This window comes from Cotesia typhae, unplaced genomic scaffold (assembly GCF_013202065.1).
Source record: "Cotesia typhae breed Kobodo isofemale line unplaced genomic scaffold, CoteBio_Ctyphae scaffold_13, whole genome shotgun sequence".
NCBI lineage: Eukaryota > Metazoa > Arthropoda > Insecta > Hymenoptera > Braconidae > Cotesia > Cotesia typhae.
This window is the reverse complement of record NW_027423774.1, coordinates 11,315,333-11,335,265: the sequence shown is the minus strand read 5'-3', so window position 1 is coordinate 11,335,265 and position 19,933 is coordinate 11,315,333. Positions and strand designations below refer to the sequence as shown.

Here is a 19,933-nt window from a genome sequence, read left to right as displayed (position 1 = left end):
ATATAACAACTTTATTTTTAATATTTCTAATAAGCGAATGTTTATGATATCATAATCTACATATAAATAGTAAATAAGTGGAATAAAAACGTGAAAAATTATTATTTCACATCACAAGTAAGTATCATTTGAGTCAAATAAATTGCAAAATTGGATTACAAATATTTTTTACATATTAATGTAAATATGTTAATTACGTATGTTAATTACATATTTAACATTTCTGACACAATCGAATAAATCTACGGAATTGAAAATTTTTTATTAAAATTATTACACTTTTTAATGACTTAATAATAAAATTCAACTAAAATTTACAATATAAAATAAAAAAACTCCATATATATGAATTAAATTTTCATGGACAATGTGTCATAAAAATTAAAAATAAAAATATTTATATTCATGTAATCAAATTGAAAAAAATATCATTATTTTATTAAAAATAAGAAAAAAACGCCTTTTGAAATAATTATTATTATTATAATTAATTAAGTTTTAATCTATATAAATAAAAATAAAATGCCGCATGTATGTACTCGCATTACTTGAGAACGGCTGGACTGATTGAGCTAAATTTTTTTTTGTTGTCTTCAGAATTTTTAGGAGAAGGTTTATATGTAAAAAAATTATTGAAAAATCATCCCCCAAAGGGGATTGCGGGGGCGTTAACAATGAATAATTCCCGTTTGTAAACTATTGCTCCAATAGCTTCCAAATTTGGTAGGAACCTTCTGTAAGTGATATAGAAATAATCTTTGAACGAATTTTATGAAAGCTCGCTCCACAGAGGGTTGCGGGGGTGGATATTAATAACAATGAAAAATAAAATGCCGCATGTATGTCCACGTATCACTTGAGAACGGCTGGACCGATTGAGCTAAATTTTTTTTTGTTGTGTTCAGAATTTTTAGGAGAAAGTGAGTATGTAAGAAAATTTTGAGAATATCCTCCCCCAAAAGGGATTGCGGGGGCGTTAACGATGAACAATTCCCGATTGTCAAATATAGCTCCAATAGCTCTCAAATTTGGTAGGAATCTTCTGTAAGAGATATAGAATTAATCTATGAACGAATTTTATCATAACTCGCTCCACATTAGAGATCCTACAGACGGTAAATTTAGGTGGAGTCTTCTATATGTGATGCGGAAATGATCTAAGAGCGGATTTTACAACAACTTACCCCCAATAAGGATTGCGACTCGTGTGTGTTAAAATGTTAAATTTTCATTTCCACACTGTAACTTCTAATGCAGATTTGAAATTTGGTAGGAATCATTTATTTGTCATGTAGAAATCATCTCGAATAGGATCTTACGAAATCCCTTTCTTCATAAGAGTGCGGGGGTATTAATTGCTAAAAAGTTCATATTCTTTAAATACAGTTCTAAATTCAGAACTGTCAGGATAAGGTTTGTACAAAAAAAAATTTTCGAAAATGTTTTGATAAGATTTTAATAAAAAAGTGACGTTCAGCTTGACAGTTCTGTTATCACGTGTATTTATAATAACACAAAAAACTAACCATTAAATATATTAAAAGTTTGTTACAAAAAATCATTTTAAAGGTAATATTTTATTGTGATGTCGGTAATAATTATATTTTCATCAATTAAAGGCTGTGAAATCTAATGGTTTGGTGTATTTAAATGTCTAATTGACTTCAGTTAGTATTTTGATTATTTCAAGGGATGCCAACAGTAAGACGTTGAAATATCGGTCGCCGTACTCATAACAACAATCAGAATCATAAATATCGAGTTAATAATGAACCTGAGGAACACCGTCAACAGCGTTTGGAAGCAAATCGAATAAGAATTACTGAATCACGATCAATGATGACTCAAGAACAACTGAAACAGTCAAGTTCTACACGATCTATTTCTAGTTACACACGAAATAATTTAGAACGTCGACAAAACAAACAACCTAAAAGGATAGTTCAATATAAATGGTTGGCGTTCAGATACAATCCAACAATCAACTACGCTGCTAATATCGCGGTTGACATTGGAATAATGAACACCGTTTGTCAATATTGTGATGCATTGAGATTTCGACATGAATCGCCAGGATTATGTTGCGCAAGCGGAAAAGTGAAATTACCACAAGTATTATCGCCCCCAGAACACTAGCATCACTGCTTTCTTACCAAGGAACTCAGTCCAAACATTTTTTACAGAATATCCAAAGGTACAATAGTTCTTTTCAAATGACATCATTTGGGGCAAATATAACTGAAGAACGAGGCTTCAACCCTACTTTCAAGGTAAATTCTTTTCGGAAGAAACAGACTTTATATATATAAGCATTAATATTTCTCATTATCTTATCCAGGCTCATAAATTATGTCTTTACTTACAGATTCAAGGCCAAATTCATCATCGGACAGGAGCGCTGTTGCCACCAGCAAATGCTGATTACAAATTTCTTCAAATTTTTTTTCTCGGTAATTCTGATAATGAAATCAATCGGCGTTGTACCGTCAATCGAACGGTAAAGCGGAAAATTATTACATAACTGCAACAGCTCTTGCATGAACACAATCAATTATTTAAATTGTTCAAGACTGCACTAGAAATGATGCCTTCAGATGATTATAAGATAGTGATCAGAGCAGATAAAAGACCAGCAGGTGAACATGAAAGACGCTTTGATGCACCGACGTTGAATGAAGTTGCCGTTGTAGTTGTTGGAGAGAATTTGGAAACTCGCGACATTGTGGTTAGATGGCGTGACGGTAATAACCTTCGGCGCATCTCTGAAACCCATCGTTCATATGATGCATTGCAATATCCGCTAATATTTTCGAGAGGAAAAGATGGATATCATTTTTTGATTAAGATGATTAATCCATTCACTGGTACTTAGTAATGTTGTCACTTATATTTTAATTTCATCTCTAATAAGAGTCCATTATTCACTTACAGGGCAAGAAACTAACAAAAAGGTTAGCTCTATGAATTTTTATGCTCATCGTTTGATGATTCGCCAGAAAATGGACAATCATATACTGAAGTGTCGCAGATTGTTTCACCAATTTGTTGTTGATATGTATGTCAAAGTTGAAACAGAACGTTTGACATATATACGATTAAATCAAAAAAAGCTGCGTTCGGAAGAATACATTCATCTCCGTGATGCTATGAATGTAGATCAAGATCCAAATAACATCGGTCCGCTAACCATTTTACCAGCGACATCTGTTGGAAGCCCGAGACACATGCACGAGTACGCGCAAGATGCAATGACCTACGTGCGCCAGTACGGTAGACCAGACTTATTTATCATTTTTACGTGTAATCCAAAATGGGAAGAAATCACCCAACTGTTACTACCTGGACAACCATCTAGCGATCGTCATGATATTACAGCACGAGTATTCAAGCAGAAACTTAAGTCACTCATGAACTTCATCACAAAATTTCATGTCTTTGGAGATGTACGATGTTGGATGTATTCTGTGGAGTGGCAGAAAAGAGGACTGCCTCATGCACATATCCTCCTATGGATGAGTGAGAAAATAAGGCTGGACGAAATTGATGCCATTATTTGCGCTGAAATTCCTGATCCAGAAACGGACCCAGAGTTGGATAAAGTAGTGACGACAACCATGATTCATGGACCGTGTGGGAGTCACAACAAGGAGTCACCATGCATGATCGAGAACAAATGCTCCAAACGTTTTCCACGTGCTTTGTTGGCTGATACAATCACAGGCAATGATGGCTACCCCCTGTATCGTCGACGCTCTGCAGAAAATAACGGTAGAACGTTAATATTAAAGGTGAAAAATCAAAATGTTTTAGTGGACAACAGCTGGATTGTTCCGTATTCACCATTGCTTTCTAAAACATTCAAAGCACATTGCAATGTTGAGTACTGTAATTCCGTCAACTCCATCAAATATATTTGCAAGTATACGTTGAAAGGCACTGACATAGCGGTATTTGAAGTTGAAACCCTAAATCCTAACGATGAAGTTTCAAGATATCAAATGGGAAGATATCTCAGCAGCAATGAGGCAATTTGGAGAATTTTTTCTTTCCCTATTCACGAACGTTATCCTACTGTAACTCATTTAGCTGTGCATCTGGAAAATGGACAACGAGTTTACTTTACCGAAGCGAACGCTGCACAGAAAGCCGAAAAACCACCGACGACAACGCTTACAAGCTTTTTTGAGATGTGCACAAAAGATCCATTTCCAAAAACATTGTTTTACTCAGAGATGCCGAGATATTTTACATGGAATGCATCGTCGAAACAATTCCATCGTTGGAAAAACAGAAAGCCTGTTCCTGGATATCCGGATGTGTATTCAACCGACGCATTAGGATGCATGTATACAGTTCACCCGAAGAATAACGAATGTTTTTATCTGCGTTTGTTGTTGATTAATGTTCGTGGACCGACTTCATTCCAATCTTTACGAACTGTCAACGGTGAATTGTGTGCGACATATCGAGAAGCCTTTCAGCGTTTAAATTTACTCGAGGATGATAATCATTGGGATTACACACTCGCTGTTGCTGTTATTTCTTCAACCGCGCATCAAATTCGATCACTATTTGCTATTATTATTTCAACATATTTTCCTTCAAGCCCACCTCATTTATGGGACAAATATAAAGATAGTATGGCTAAGGACATTCTGCATCGAGTGCGTACAACGACAGCAAGCTACGAGCTTGACTTTAACAAAGAGATCTACAACGAGACATTGATTTTAATAGAAGATTTGTGTCTGTTGATGTCCGGCAAAATGCTGCGTGATTTAGGAATGTCATAACCAAATCGTCTCATGCATGATGCATTCAATCGAGAATTTGAAAGAGAACACCAATACGATAGAGATGCTTTGAGCCAATTAGTACGAACGAAGGTCCCACTCTTGAATCAGCAGCAGAAAACCACATACGACATTTTGATGGAAGCAGTCAACAAAAACAATGGCGGAATTTTTTCCTCGATGCACCTGGTGGAACTGGCAAAACGTTTTTAATTTCATTAATTTTAGCTTCGGTTCGAGCAGAAAATCAAATTGCACTGGCCGTCGCATCATCTGGGATCGCTGCTACACTGCTAGAAGGTGGACTAACAGCTCATTCTGCATTCAAAATGCCGCTAAATTTGCAAACAATAGATGATCCGACGTGTAACATTTCTAAAAAATCAGCAATGACGAGAGTACTACAAAATTGTAAAGTAATTATTTGGGATGAATGTACTATGGCGCACAAACGAGCATTGGAGGCACTTGATCGAACTTTAAAAGATTTGCGCAGTAACCAGAGCCTCCTTGGTGGTACTATAATTCTTTTGGCCGGTGATTTTCGCCAAACACTACCCGTTATTCCAAGATCGACAGCTGCTGATGAAATAAATGCTTGCTTGAAATCATCAAATTTATTGAAATATGTTAAAACTATAAAGTTAACGACAAATATGCGAGTTGCATTACAAAATGACATCTAAGCAGAAGTGTTTTCCAAACAGTTATTAGATATTGGAAATGGAAATATTCCGATTGACGATTCTACTAGCTTTATTTCATTTCCTGCAGATTTTTGTCAGTTAACAAAGTCAAAAGATGAATTAATTTCAAAAGTATTTCCTAATATTGGTGCAAATCATCACAATTATGCTTAGTTGAGCGAACGAGCCATTTTGGCAGCCAGAAATAAGGATGTCGATTATTTAAATAGTGAAATTTAACGTCAAATTGATGGCCAACTATATTCATTTAAGTCAATCGATTACACTACCGATCCAGATGAAGCCGTCAACTACCCAACTGAATTTTTGAATTCGTTAGATGTACCAGGTATACCACCACATAATTTGCAACTCAAAGCTGGCTCAGTGATAATTATGCTACGTAATTTGAACCAACCGAAACTGTGCAATGGTACCAGACTTGCTGCTAAGAAGCTAATGAACAACTTAATTGAAGCAACGATAATAACAGGAAAATTCAAAGATGAGGATGTTCTGATTCCCAGAATACCGATGATTCCCACTGACTTATCGTTCCAATTCAAGCGTATTCAGTTTCCAGTTCGACTTGTATTCGCCATGACGATTAATAAGTCGCAAGGGCAATCGTTAGAAGTTTGTGGAATCAATCTAGAATTGTCGTGTTTCTCTCATGGGCAGTTGTATGTAGCATGCTCGAGAGTTGGTAAACCATCGGCTCTATTCATTTTCTCTCCAGATGGAAAAACAAAAAATATTGTTCATCATCAAGCGTTGCGATAAACAACTTCAAAGATTTCTCTTCAAAGTCTGAATAATTTAAAGAATTTGATTTTCTTGAATCAAGTTGATTAATTTTTTATTTAAGATATTTTTATGAGTTCAAGTTAATCGTTCTTTATGCAGGAAATGTTCGGCTTGATTAAAAACAAATAAATTCTTTAAAATTATTTTCTTGGCTCAAGATTTTTTAATATTAAATCATGAAAATTTTTTTATCAAAGCAGTTTGATTAATTAATATAATTTATTTATGAGTAAGATTATTTTCAGATAATATCGATAGTTATGGAACGTAGCTATCACTATATATTTTATTTTAAAACTTTAAAAATTTATCGAATATAGAATATAAACCTGTTCTATTTACTGATTAATACAACCTATATTTTTTTTTTAATGAAAACAAACAAGTCTACTCTGACATTCGTAACTGTCATTTATACTAGACAATAATAATTTTATTTATCTTTTTTGACAGCTATTAATTAAAAAACATTATTATCATATATTTACCATTATCTTATAATTTTATTTTTAGAAGAAAATCGAGTTTTATTTTAACAATATATATCTTATAATTTTAACCTTTTATCTTTTATAATAATTTTCGCAATTTTTAAATATAAATATTAATAATGTCTGGATTGCTAAGTGTTGAAAAATTGTGCATTTGCGCAAAAGAAGCATTTGGTGCAAAAAATTGGTCATATAGCATCACAAATCAAATGATAGGTAAGTGTTAAAAAGTAAATTATAATTTTGAGTTCTTAATTCTTCAACATTACAATAACGTGTATGAGTTGTTTTAAATTACTAAAAGAGAAAAATAACATTATTCTTAGATTACGTTTCGGAAACCGAAGAAACGATAGAAATTTCATGTACAACCGCCACAAAATTCTTTATTCGTAATGGACCTTTTAAAGAATCAATAGGAATATGTTCATAAGTTTTCAATAATAAATCATATTCATTTGGCTCAATCAGACAGGTAAAAAAATTAAAATTTATCAACTTTAATTAACATTATTTTTTTATTGAAATTTTTTTATTATTGTAGTTGTCACTTCGTCAATCACTTGAAAATGCTCTTTTTAGCTTTCCGGAAGTTAAACCTTTAATGGAGAAATCGAAAAGACTGCAGAAGCAAAAAGAAATGAAAGAGCTGTGGGCAGCAAAAAGTATATTTTTCTTGCAATCATACTCCGTAATGAATATTGAGTAAAGATTATGATGAATTTACGCATTATTTATTATGAAAATTATTAAATTACTAATATTTATTGTTGATGCATTCTTTCATTTTTATTAGATCTAAAATTTACTTCAAAGGATTTAAAAGAAATGGAATCTGACATATAACTTAATTTAAAATTTTCTATGTGTTAATTTAGTATATTTAATTAATTACCGTAGTTACGTTAATTCCGTTACTATGGTAACTATAATTTTATTATTAAACAGATAATATTATATTTAAACATACATAAATACTGCTTAAGTAATCTTTGTGTTCTTACTAATAAACATCTTAAAAATAATTAACGTTTAACGTGTAAAAATTAAAAATATTTAAGATCAGCAATATTTGAACTTTTTGCTCAATTTATTTTTGTTAAAATAAAATTGGAAAATTGCAGCGATCGGACAAGGACGAATATTTCAAGTGAATCAAGTTTACCAGTGAGTTCATTGATTAAAAAAAATTCATTAATGAGATATTGCTCGGGATTAAACTAAATGAGCTCATTCAAAAATGTCGCGTTAGTATTATTCAATAATAATTCAACAATTATTGAGAATTTTTATCTTAATAAGGTTAACTGCGGTTATATCTGAGATAATTGGCATTAGAACATCTGCCAACAGAAAATATTTTATGGTTGTCATTGAACGATGTTGAAAAAACCCTCAAATTCATCATTCGGCACTAACAATCGCACGGACCATGACTAGAGAGCTAGTCATAGTCAAGATCTTCATGAAGTACTAACAATCGCAAGAACCATGACTAGGGAGCTAGCCATAGTCAAGGTCTTCATTAGGTACTAACAATCGTACTGATCATGACTAGAAAGCCAGTCATAGCTAAGATCTTCATCAGGTACTAACAAACGCACGGACCATGACGAGAGAGCCAGTCATAGTGGGAAAGTATTCTAAGTTGTAATTGAGCCGCTACCTTCGATACCCCCACTCAGTCCATCGGAGCTAGCGAGCCGATGTATTCATACAATTCAATCCCCTCTCAAATCACCAGACCGTTTAAAAGAGGCAGCGAGGAAAGCTGCATACGCAGTCTACTTTTATCCATCGAACTACGAGGATCAAGAAAAGGAAGAATCAAGAAGTCTACAGCAAGCGAGCAAGGCTTGCATATAAGAAGAAGTAAATTCATCAAGGTCAAGCGAGCAAGGCTTACCTTTTAGTGTTTCATATCAATAGTTCTTTTCAGAACTCACAATTCAAGTGTGCAAGGTCAACTTGCACTGTTTTATTTCAACAGCTCTTTTCAGAGCTCACCAAGTCATCTCAAGAAATTAAGACTACAACGTAGTCTTAATAACAACGGTCGTTTTCAAGGCCACTTTAATTCAAGGCCCCTTTTCAAGAGCGTGTGACTAACAAGTCATCTCAAGACTACTACGTAGTCTTAATCACAACGGTCTTTTTCAATGCCACTAAATAAGTTCATTAGTAAGAAAACCTACCCAAATTTGAGGGAAAGTACCGGCATTTCTACCAAAACATTTACTGGTCCCTCGAGCCGGATCCTTCTCTCAGCTTGGGTAGTTACTACAAGACATCTCTTCAAGCCGGTGTGATATTCCTTGAGATTGGATTTCAAGACTCTGCGCATTGCGGAGCACCAAGTGCTGCGGGGAATCTAGTCATTCAAAGCCTCAAAGATGTCGGCACTTCAGGCAAGATTGGCACTGCAGCAGTCCAAGTACACCTTCATCATGTCTCTCAGCAAGGAGATCAACACAGGAGCACACAACAATTTCAACATTCACGTGGCCAAGGCAAAGCTGCTAATGCTCAAGACCAACTGGGAGAAGTTTGAAGCTGAGCATGAGATCATCTTATCCAAGGCTGAGATCCCTCTGGATGACCCATACGTTAAGAATAACGCCTACGAGACGGCAATGCAATGCGTTGTTAATACTCGATCTACCTTTGACACAAGAACTTCAGTAATCCTAGCTACCTGTAAGGCAATAGTAATATCTTCTGATATGACAAAGCACATAATTCGTCTTCTCATCGATCCAGGATCAGAACTGACATTAGTCTCAAAAAAATTGGTCAAAGCGGCAAATCTCAGTCAAATAGCAGCTGAGATTCCAATTCTAGGCGTGGGCAATCACTCTTCAAGTAAAACTGTTGGCCAAACAAAATTGATAATCAAGTCCTGTAACTCAAACAAGCAAGTGAGTCTCAGAGCATACATCTTGCCGCAAATAACAAGCAGAATTCCATCAGTCTTCATCGCAGACCAAAATTGGTCTCACCGCAGTACCTTAGAACGAGCAGATCCAGACTTCCTTAAGCCTGGACAAATTGATATTCTCATAGGAGCTGATACGCTTAATCAAATATTAGAACCATCGCCCATAATTAAGGGGAAATCAGATGAACCTTTAGCCATTCATACCATCTTTGGATGGGCGTTCCTCGGACCTGCTTCATCTACATCAAATGGACAGCCTCTCAAGTCTTTACATACAATCACGAATGACCAACTTCAAGAATCGCTCACTCGATTCTGGGTTCAAGAAGAAGTTCCAGTGCCAACAAAGTCATCTCTCAACTCATAAGATGCTCAATGTGAAGAACACTACGCCAGTACGCACTCTAGACTCAAGAAGGCCGTTATGTAGTGCGTATACCATTATCCTCAGACACCTCAAAACTGGGAGACTCCAAAAAGACAGCATATCGATGTCTTCGAAGACTGCTAAAGCGATTGGAGTCGGACGAGATCCTCAATCAACGATACCTCGAATTCTTAAAAGAGTACGAGATGTTGGGACATATGGTTGCTGTTCCTAAAGATGCTCCTGAACCTAAACAAGTCTACTACCTACCTCATCATGGAGTTCTTCGAGAACAGAGTACTACTACAAAGCTCAGAGTCGTTTTCAACGGGTCGTGTAAGACCACCTCACAAGTATCACTCAATGACATTCAGCATGCTGGTCCAAAAACTCAAAGAGACATATTTGACGTATTGCTGTTCATCAGACGTTTCAAATTCATCTTCATGACTGACATAGTGATTTTTAATTCCGTTGTTTTAATTATTTATGTGGGACGTTTTCGAGATACGAACTTACCACGCCTTCGTTTGAGACCGACGGATTTTTATGAGAGTAGATGTACTTACTGTTACAGGAACTTTATTGATGATCAGATCCGTAGTTTAAGGGCAGCTGTTAGCGCCTGTTCCTTGATTGGGCCCTTTGGTTGGTTCTCGCAGCGGATGGAGTAGGATGGATTTGGGATGCTTATATTACGGGCTTCTTATTTTATGAAATGACTTGTTGAATGGAATTTCACTTCTTTTTAAGATTTATTTTAATAAACACCTAAACTTTTACACTTTCACAAATTTTATTTAATCGAAATTATATTAATGAATTTTATTTATTTGAGCTAACGTCCTCCAGTCCCCCGTAGGGTAAAGTGCGCAAATTTAGCTTTTTGCGATGTTTTATTTAAACTTAATGCCCGGATTCTCGCCTAAGTGCAGGGCAAATTAGAACTTTGAGATTCCGGTTCTCTAGATTTTTAAAACTAATAATTAATACGTGGCCTGCTGGTTGAACCGAATCTGAACTCGTCTTAAGTGCAGTGCAAATTAAGATGAGTGACTTTTACAAGGCACGGGTCCGTCAAGTAAACGCGGAAGTCGAATTACTTGCTCAAAGACTAATACGTGGCCTGCCGGTTGAACCAAGTCTGAACTCGTCTTAAGTGCAGCGCAAATTAAGATGAGGGACTTTTACAAGGCACGGGTCCGTCAATTAAACGCGGAAGTCGAATTAATCGCTCAAAGACGAGGCGTTGGCTGTTGATCGCCTTTTTAAATACTCGCGGTGCTGAGATTGCAGAAGTCCCCGCTAGTCAACCAGCAGTCGCGTAGCTTATATTTTATTGTGGCTTTCGCGCATGGAGAAGTCTTCCATCTGCGCGGGTGATTTAAATTTAAAGAAAAAAAATTTTGGGGTGGACATAACAGTGCTAATTATTATAATCACAAATTAGATAAATTTATGAAAATGTTGACAAACGAAAATAGTGTATTTTATGAACTGACTGTTAAAGATTATTTTATAACAATTGAGTTTCAATTACGTGGTAGTCCACATGCCCACATACTTCTATGGTTAAAAGAATCAACACCTGCATATGAAAATAAAAATGAAAACACGAGAAATGAAATTATCAAATCGATAGATAGATTTATTACTTGTCAATAAAATGAAAATGATCCTTATATAAATTTACAACGCCATAGACATACATGTTATAAAGATAAAACGAACAAAAAATGCCGATTCAATATACCATATCCAGTAATGAAAAAAACAATGATTTTAGACCCACTTGATAATAATGAAAAAGCACTTCAATCATACGAGAGCATAAATAAATTAATAAATATTTTATATAACAACAAAAATACATTATTGTCATACGAAGAATTATTGAGTGAATTAGAAATGACTAATTCAGAATTTATATTAGCTATACGAAGCACATTTAATAGACCACAAGTATTTTTAAAACGATCAAGTTTAGAAGTGGGTATAAATTCTTATAATAAAGATATTTTACATTCATGGGAAGCTAATATTGATTTACAATATATACTTGATGAATATGCTTTAATGTCATATGTAACAAATTATATATCTAAACCTTTTGGTGGCTTAGCTAAAATTTTACGAGAAGCTGCAGAAGATTGCTCAAATAGATATTTAAATCCAAGAGAAAAATTGAAAAAAATCACGAATGTATTTCTAAATTGTAATCTTATGTCAGCACAAAAAGCAGCTTATCACGTATTATCTCTTTTCCTGACTAAAAAAAGTAGAAAATGCATTTACATGAATACAAATCCCATTGATGAACGAGTTAGAATGTTAACGGATACTACAACTTTAAAAAAATTATCAGAATCAACACCAGATTACACCGAAATTTTTGCTGATAATATATTTAAAAAATACAGTACTCGCGAAGAACAATACAATGAAGTATGTCTCGCTGATTTTTCTTCAAATTATACACTAAAACAAATTAGGAAAACGGTTGACCCTACAGGCCAACCCTGCAACTTCCCGCTGGTTCTATATTTAAGCGCTCAAGATTGTACTTATTATGTTTATGAGCTTTTCGAGCTCAAAAATATAATTTTCGGGTCATTTTGAGCTCTATATTGTTATGCCTCCATCTAGTTGCGAATTGTTTTATTGACTCGAGCGTTACCTACCGTCGTTTTTTCGCCCGGGAGTATTAAAATACTCGGTTCCAGTGCGGGAAAAGGAAATTTGAATTTAAATTAATTAAACTGAACGACTTGTTATTTGGTTATTAAATCGTGTAAAATGTACTTATTTCATTTATTGACTAAACATTTAAATATAAGATTATGATTGGAATTACAGGGGGTAGATTATACAGTTCTGGGCTCTCAAGAAGAAGTGAGTTACAAAAATGTCGGCTCGAAACCTCCGACCTCACGTCCCCCCTCCATACGTCACACATATGTACTCAAACTATTACAATTCGTACTTCACTTGACGCTTACACTAATACATACAACTAAACTTATCTCGAAATACACTTATACTTATTGCTTTTTACATGTATATCTACAATATAAGAAACTGAAAATATATATATATATATATATATATATATATATATATATATATATATATATATATATATATTAGGTAGGGGTTGTCTTATTACACCAAGTTTCTTATACCTTAAGTTTCTATTTTATTAATTAACTTAGATTACTATCATTATAAGCAGTATGGTGCAACTTTGGCGCATCCCACTCCTTTGAGGTGGGGGGGTAACGTGTGTGTATGTGTGAGTCCGCAGCGCTAGCAGTAGTAGTAGTAGTAGTAGTAGTAGTAGTAGTACTAGTAGTAGTAGTAGTAGTAACGGTAATATAAACTATTGCAAGGTCGTTGAGCTTGCAAATTCTTTTTACTCAAGGTCACTGACGTGGTTGCTTTTATAAGCGTGATGATGTTACATACATACAGTTATAACCGTTATAGAAATAATGCTGAATTTACAAATTCTTTTTTGCCAAGGTTATCAACGGGCTTGATTACAACTCTTTATACTTATCAAGTTTTTATATTTAAAGGTATACTTACCTTTTCATAATATGTTTATTACTATTATATCATACTTATTTATTATATAAACTAATAATTAAATAAAAGATTTTAAAGGAGAGGCAATTATATCAAAATAAATAAAGATACAACTAAAATTTGCATTTTTGATATTTAATTTCACATAAAAAGAATAGGAGTACATAATTGATTATTAGCGATTATTGTGAATACAAAATTAAGAACATGATTGGATATTAGCTATTATGTCACTTACACAATTATTGTTATATTTTTTTGGCTTTATTTTCATAAACGTATTGTAATATTCTTCGACGATCTCATCATTTCTGTCAAGTCTTCCGTCAAAGATAGATATAAATCTATCAAGTGAAGGATAAGTAGACATATAATGCAAAAACATGATACAGTATTGACCGCACACTTGAGAATTTTCTTTTTGCAACTGAATGTGGTTATATTTGAACCATTTACAGTTGTTTTTGAGGCGTTTAAGATGCTGCGGATATACGGTGGGAGTCCATAGCTATCGAAGTACCATCCACAGCCATCTCTATCGACGTATATGGCGACCCAGTGCTGTCCTGGCTTATGGCATCCATCTGTGTTTATTACGAAGGCTGTAGGCTTAGTCCAGACTCTCGGGATCCTGTCTGCAGGATACACTCCAATCGCGTGGTATGGTATATACTGAATAGCTTTTAAGACCTGCACCGTGTTCATTACAAGCTTCACACCCCCAAGGACAAACGAGTGAAGGTTCGTAGCTATTTTCACTAGCTTCAGAATTTGCTTTCTTACTTAACCACTGTTTCAGTAAGTCAGCACAAGACAAAGCACACTGATTATAACCAAGACTCCGATTTCTTCGAGATTCCAAAACACTGTGTAAGGCACAGGTTAACCGTGGCTGATGCAGCGTAGATACTGAGGGACTGTCTTGCAAATCTTCAATATTTATAACTGGTCTGCAGAGTAGAGATTCCAAGTATGATTTTTGTGCCCTCCCTCTTGTATAAATTTTCATAGAATTTTGACAAAAAAGCGTAACTGTGTATGCACGTATTTTACCATTGATTCCCCATCGTACCATTCAAGACCATGTTTTCGGGTTAAGGCGTTGTTTTCGAGCTGTCTTTCTTCGGATAGCAGGTTAAACGAGAATTCAGGAGCCAAAATCCAATGTGCAGTATCACCGTTAATTAGAGAGGTTACACCTATTTCTTTAGGTAAAAATTCACGGTCGTTATTTATAAAGCCTTGGATATATATAACAACAGAAGACATATCGGTCTCCACCGTACTACAGCAAAGCGTATACTAAATTTTAAATACTTGCTTACCCGGCGAAATCTATAGTTACTTGTCTCGAAGCATCTATTTCTAAAACACTTTCATATTCGGCATATACTATACAGTTTGTAGTTGTAGCCAGTGCTTTATCAAATCTGACCTCTATACGAACTGTACCATGTTTGATTAAATTCCAATGAGTGTTACTATTAGCTGATAAATCGGGCGTTAAATCAAAAGCATATAAACAATAGCCGTTAGCGTAATCAAATCTGTCTATAGAGTTCCCTTCGTTCAAAAAATGAATACCTGTGCCTGAGAATAACGTGTGATAAGCGTCTATGTAATTCATACGGTTTCCAAAATCAGGCTGGAGTGGTTTTGACGGTATTTGCCGACCGTCAACATACAGCGATAAATAATTAATCCCAAAATTTTGGAAATTGAAAGGATTCATCGAAGCATCGCCGTTAAATGCTTTATTATCAACAAAACCGATGATTAAACGTCTAGGTATTTGGCCATGAAGGATATTGTCCATAGTCTCGCCATGTACACCAGCTGCCATTGAAACAGCTTTAACCTCAACTCTGGTCAGTGGATATTTAGCAGTAGTTTTAGCTAACATACGGGCGTGTGCTAAAAGTGTTCCTGGTGAAATTTTTGCACGACACACTAATAAACTAGCGTCACTAATATTGTATACACAACCGTTTACTGTGTCATCCATTAGACAAAAAGTATCACGTGCACATGTTAATCGTAATCGCATTTCTACACCGTTAATTAAAAATCTTTCTTGATTGAAAACGTCACAATGTAGATGACCAATAAAATCTGCTGTTTTATCACACGTTAATAATTCTTTTCGTTTTTTCAAGCCTAAATTCTCGTCGGTTAAACTATCCATTTTTCCAGGGGTATCACAGCACCACCCTACAGTAGTTAAATGCGATTTTTTGGCATCTGCTCCGTAGTTCAATAAAGTTTCTATGTATGTCCGGTACGGATATAAATTATTAGGTGTTGATACAGGTTTTTGATTGAATAACACATCAACTTGACTGAATATTGAATGCATAAAATTGTTTATAGGTGCTACTTTAGGAGGGTGAGCGCTAGCTGTCACAGGGCTTCTTCGGGTAATACCCACGCATAACCTTAGCATCGTATGTGCTAAATCAATGTATTCATCCCCTTGACCTTGAACAACAAATTCTATCGGCGAGTTATCAGTCAATGATGAAATTGGTTTATAATGAACCCATTGGGAACTTTCAATTGTTGTTTGGGTCGGCGGTAGAGTAAATAATTCTAACTCAGTTTTAGCACACTCACACGAATGTACATGTAAAAACGACATTTTAGAAATTTTTATCAAAAATGTCAGCCACTGTACGTAGTTTTTATTTTTATTGTTATTGTTTTTCTTTTTAATAGCGATCTTTTTTTTATTAACTTTACTTTTATTTTTCACTTTAGATTTGACAATGCGCCTTTTTTTTTTTTTAACAATCCGTTTTCTTGAGTTTGGTTGTGTGTTGCTCATACCGTTGGTTAAGGCAAACTGGGTAGGTATATAGCCAGACCCGTTCATAAGACTATCAATTTTTTCCTGGGCTTTACGTTTTAAATTTTTACCTGACTCGCGCACGCGCGTTTTAAATGATTCTTCAACGGGGATTTGGTGATCCAAAACATCTATAGCTATATTTACACCTGATCTTAAAGCTTCTTTACCAACGGTCTTAAGACCGCTTTTTAAAAAAGGTAATACTCTTCTGAATAAGCCACCCAAAAACTACCTATACCATGCCCTCTTTGATAAGGTGATCCTACATAAACATGGCTTATTCCAGAATAACTACGGGTACCGTCACCGTATTGTATCATCTCGAAGTCTATCATCGTAGAGAATCTTAAAAACTTCTTTTGAAATGTAACGTTACTGTCAACGTCCCGTATTCGAATGGCACGGGTTTACCATATTCGTCTCTTATATCAATTTCGATAGTAGCCATACTTTTACGTAATAGAGGTATATATTGGCCAGGCGAAAAACTTTTAATTTTAGTTGAACCGTAAATGTATTGATCGTGATCAAGAGGCACAACACGTAGTAGAGGGGCCTGAATATCTCCTGTTATGTAGCCTTCACAAATATCTGTATAAACGAATAATTTTCCTGGTATAGCTTGAGATAGAGAGGCTGGATTAGATCCGCAACAGTCATCAGGGCCGTCTGTTATAACTTTAGAAAACGAACTTTCTTCAAAGCCTAATATATGCCAGAGCCGATCACTTAATGCCAGCGTATGTCTTGCATTTTCACACTTGCATGTTGTATAAAATTTTATGAAACCGCCAGCACTACAAGTAAAATTGATATGCTCTGAAACAGATTTAAGTTTGTTGAGAGAATCCAATAAAGAGCCTATATTTTGATATTGACCATGTGGTATGTTGTTAGAATAAAGGAATGAATCCATTATTTTATTAGTATCTTCTGTATCTATATATTCAACGGTTAATGTAACTTTCGTGAAATCTTTAGGAATATGTAAGATTGTCATTGGCGTCTGGATTTCCACTAAAGCAACATCCCACCATCCGTTAAGTTCTAAAGGATAGGGCAAACGCGTTATAAAATGAGTAGTTGTGTTGTCCGGGAAGTATTTCATGCTGCTATTGCTAGGTAGCACTATGTAAAAATTATCTCTTTCTAAAGACATTTATTCAACCTTAGATAATTCCTCTTCATAAAATATACCGTTGATTGGTTCGTTTTGAAGATCGGTTAATATAAAAACCGGTGGTTGGCGATATTCAGAAATACTTGATACTTTAAAAACTTCGCTACTCCAGCCACTCTCATATCCTTTCGTAAACGCTGCCTTTGCTTTACTGATACGTACCAAGTCACCAACAGCTTTAAGCTTACGGTTTTTCAAGAGCGCAGAGCGCTTCTCATTTTCATAACGTTTTTTAAGGTTATTAAAAGCTATTTGAGCTGTATTATTGTTAACATTTACCGGCGCCATTTTGATACCAGTATGCGTTGTGTGATTGTAAGCGTAAATAATTTTTGTAATATGTCTAAATACTTTTTGTGCGGGAATACGTAAAATAACGCCATATTCTCTCCTTTATCGTTCTATTTAGACGTTCTACAATAGCTGCTTTGACGTCAGGGTTGCGTGCTGTTCTAAAAAATATTCCTTTTTTCTTAAAAACTCTTGAAAAGTCTCTCCAAGAAACTCCTTTCCGCTATCTGTCTGCACTAAGCGGGGTATTCTTTTGTTACTTCTACTTAAGATTTTTGGAATGCTTGAGTCACACTTAGACTAGTTTTATTTATTAGAGGCTCAGCCCACGCATACTTACTCAATACATCGATCACCATCAATTTATATTTATAACCCTTGTTTTACGTAGAGATACTTCGTAAATCAGCTAAATCAGCTACCCAGACATCATCTATTGATTCAACATTGTAAGTCCTTCTAATAAAACGTTTCCTATTCATACGGTGCTTTGTAAAAGTTTCTTGTTTATTTAACCATTCCTTAACTTCATCTTGAGATAGCTCTGATTTGTTTTCAGCAGAGTATTTTAGAATATTTTTAACACCTGAAAAACTTTCTGGTCTTATAGGATCATAATAGATGTTTTTTGGTTTTTTATCTATCTCAACTTTATCCATGGTATTTTTTTACTTTGACTGTTTTTATTTATAGAACCTTCACCGTTTTGATTTAATTGTAATTCGTCTAAGGATGTGTGTTCTGTAAGTATTTCAGGCACGGAAAAATTAACAGATCGACTTCTAGGTGTAGAAGTTGACATTTCTTCGTTAAAATAAGCTCCATTACCGATGTATTCACGCGGAATGTTTAACGTTTGCAGTACTTGAGCAAACTGTTGACGACCTATCGCTTTCACACTCTTTCTAGACCTCAACACATCGTTTAAAAGATCAGTGATATTAGAAAGTGCTACTTTTTTACCTCTAATTGTCACAAGACCTCTATCGTCCCAAGATATTAACGTGGCAGGTGCACTTCTTAGTCTTTTTAATAGCCGCGCTGCATTTCCTCTGAATCTTCTAGGTACACTGTCTATAACCGAATTATCGATAACTACATCATATGAAGAACGATGATCAATTTCACTTTCGGAAGAACCTGCACTACTCTCGAAGAATTTAGAGTTGTTGTTGTCTACAGCCAGGTCTGAAACATTTATGTTGGTATCTATATTAGCAGCGTTGACAGATTTTTTTCATTTTCAAGAATCCTAAGATATCGCTCAAGTGTTTGTAAATAGGCTTGACATTTTTCACGGTCTGAGTTATATTTACCCGTAGAATTTAAAATTTCATACATTTCATTGTCGAGCCTAGTTAACACTGTTCCACTAGTAAGACAAGATTTATTTTTTGCGATATCTTCATTTTTTCTGAGACTGCCAATTTCTCATGAATTTTATCCTCCGGTACTAACACCATCTTACGGGCGTGTTCCATGATTTTACTAAATGTTTTATTTAGAAATTATATTTGCAACCAAAGCACCCAGAACAGGTGCTAAAAATAAAGGTAAAAAGCCGCCTTTTTGAATAATTATTTTCTTTTTAGTATTTAGATTGCTTCCTCCTGATGATAATTTTCTTAAAATCGTAATGTGACGTTTTAATTTTTTCTTATGACCCGTTGTTAAAGGTACGTTACCGCGTAATATGTTTAATATACACTCGCAAATACAACGTATTAAAGCAGGATCAGCTTTACGTAAAACAGCTAAGCGTTGCGTATTATTTAGATAGCACAATGCTTGTAATACACGTAGCTGTTTTTTTTTATAGGTGTGAGCTCGCCCATTATCAAAGAACTACTGGTACATTATTCCTTTTAGTTTTATAATTTATACTTTTTTTCGACACATAGACCACCTGGTATGGGTCGTCCGGGAAAATAGAGCATCGGAAAC

General features: G+C 34.8%; 3 protein-coding genes across 3 annotated transcripts; 2 read left to right on the top strand and 1 right to left on the bottom strand.

The window, feature by feature from the left end:
• Nucleotides 1-2,213: 2,213 nt before the first annotated feature.
• On the top strand, nt 2,214-4,793 carry LOC141534034 (uncharacterized). Its single transcript, XM_074253178.1, has 4 exons — nt 2,214-2,270; nt 2,366-2,497; nt 2,570-2,741; nt 2,932-4,793. The coding sequence occupies exons 1-4, from the start codon at nt 2,214-2,216 to the stop codon at nt 4,791-4,793; spliced, it is 2,223 nt and encodes a 740-aa protein (XP_074109279.1).
• A 440-nt stretch (nt 4,794-5,233) lies between these two features.
• LOC141534033 (ATP-dependent DNA helicase PIF1-like) lies at nt 5,234-6,262 on the top strand. The gene is made up of 2 exons (XM_074253177.1): nt 5,234-5,422; nt 5,753-6,262. The coding sequence occupies exons 1-2, from the start codon at nt 5,234-5,236 to the stop codon at nt 6,260-6,262; spliced, it is 699 nt and encodes a 232-aa protein (XP_074109278.1).
• Nucleotides 6,263-14,991: 8,729 nt separating this feature from the next.
• LOC141534032 (uncharacterized protein F54H12.2-like) lies at nt 14,992-16,308 on the bottom strand. Its single transcript, XM_074253176.1, has one exon. It carries the CDS (start codon nt 16,306-16,308, stop codon nt 14,992-14,994), a length of 1,317 nt encoding a protein of 438 aa, XP_074109277.1.
• Between the last annotated feature and the right edge of the window lie 3,625 nt (nt 16,309-19,933).

What these genes read in the sequence shown, in the direction of transcription:
- LOC141534034 (XM_074253178.1), top strand. Translation starts at nt 2,214, where the DNA reads ATGACATCATTTGGGGCAAATATAACTGAAGAACGAGGCTTCAACCCT. An exon ending in GCTTCAACCCTACTTTCAAG is followed by an intron (nt 2,271 to 2,365) that starts GTAAATTCTTTT and finishes CTTTACTTACAG; the next exon opens with ATTCAAGGCCAAATTCATCA. An exon ending in GTTGTACCGTCAATCGAACG is followed by an intron (nt 2,498 to 2,569) that starts GTAAAGCGGAAA and finishes AAATTGTTCAAG; the next exon opens with ACTGCACTAGAAATGATGCC.
- LOC141534033 (XM_074253177.1), top strand. Translation starts at nt 5,234, where the DNA reads ATGGCGCACAAACGAGCATTGGAGGCACTTGATCGAACTTTAAAAGAT. An exon ending in CATCAAATTTATTGAAATAT is followed by an intron (nt 5,423 to 5,752) that starts GTTAAAACTATA and finishes TATTCATTTAAG; the next exon opens with TCAATCGATTACACTACCGA.
- LOC141534032 (XM_074253176.1), bottom strand. Translation starts at nt 16,308, where the DNA reads ATGTCGTTTTTACATGTACATTCGTGTGAGTGTGCTAAAACTGAGTTA.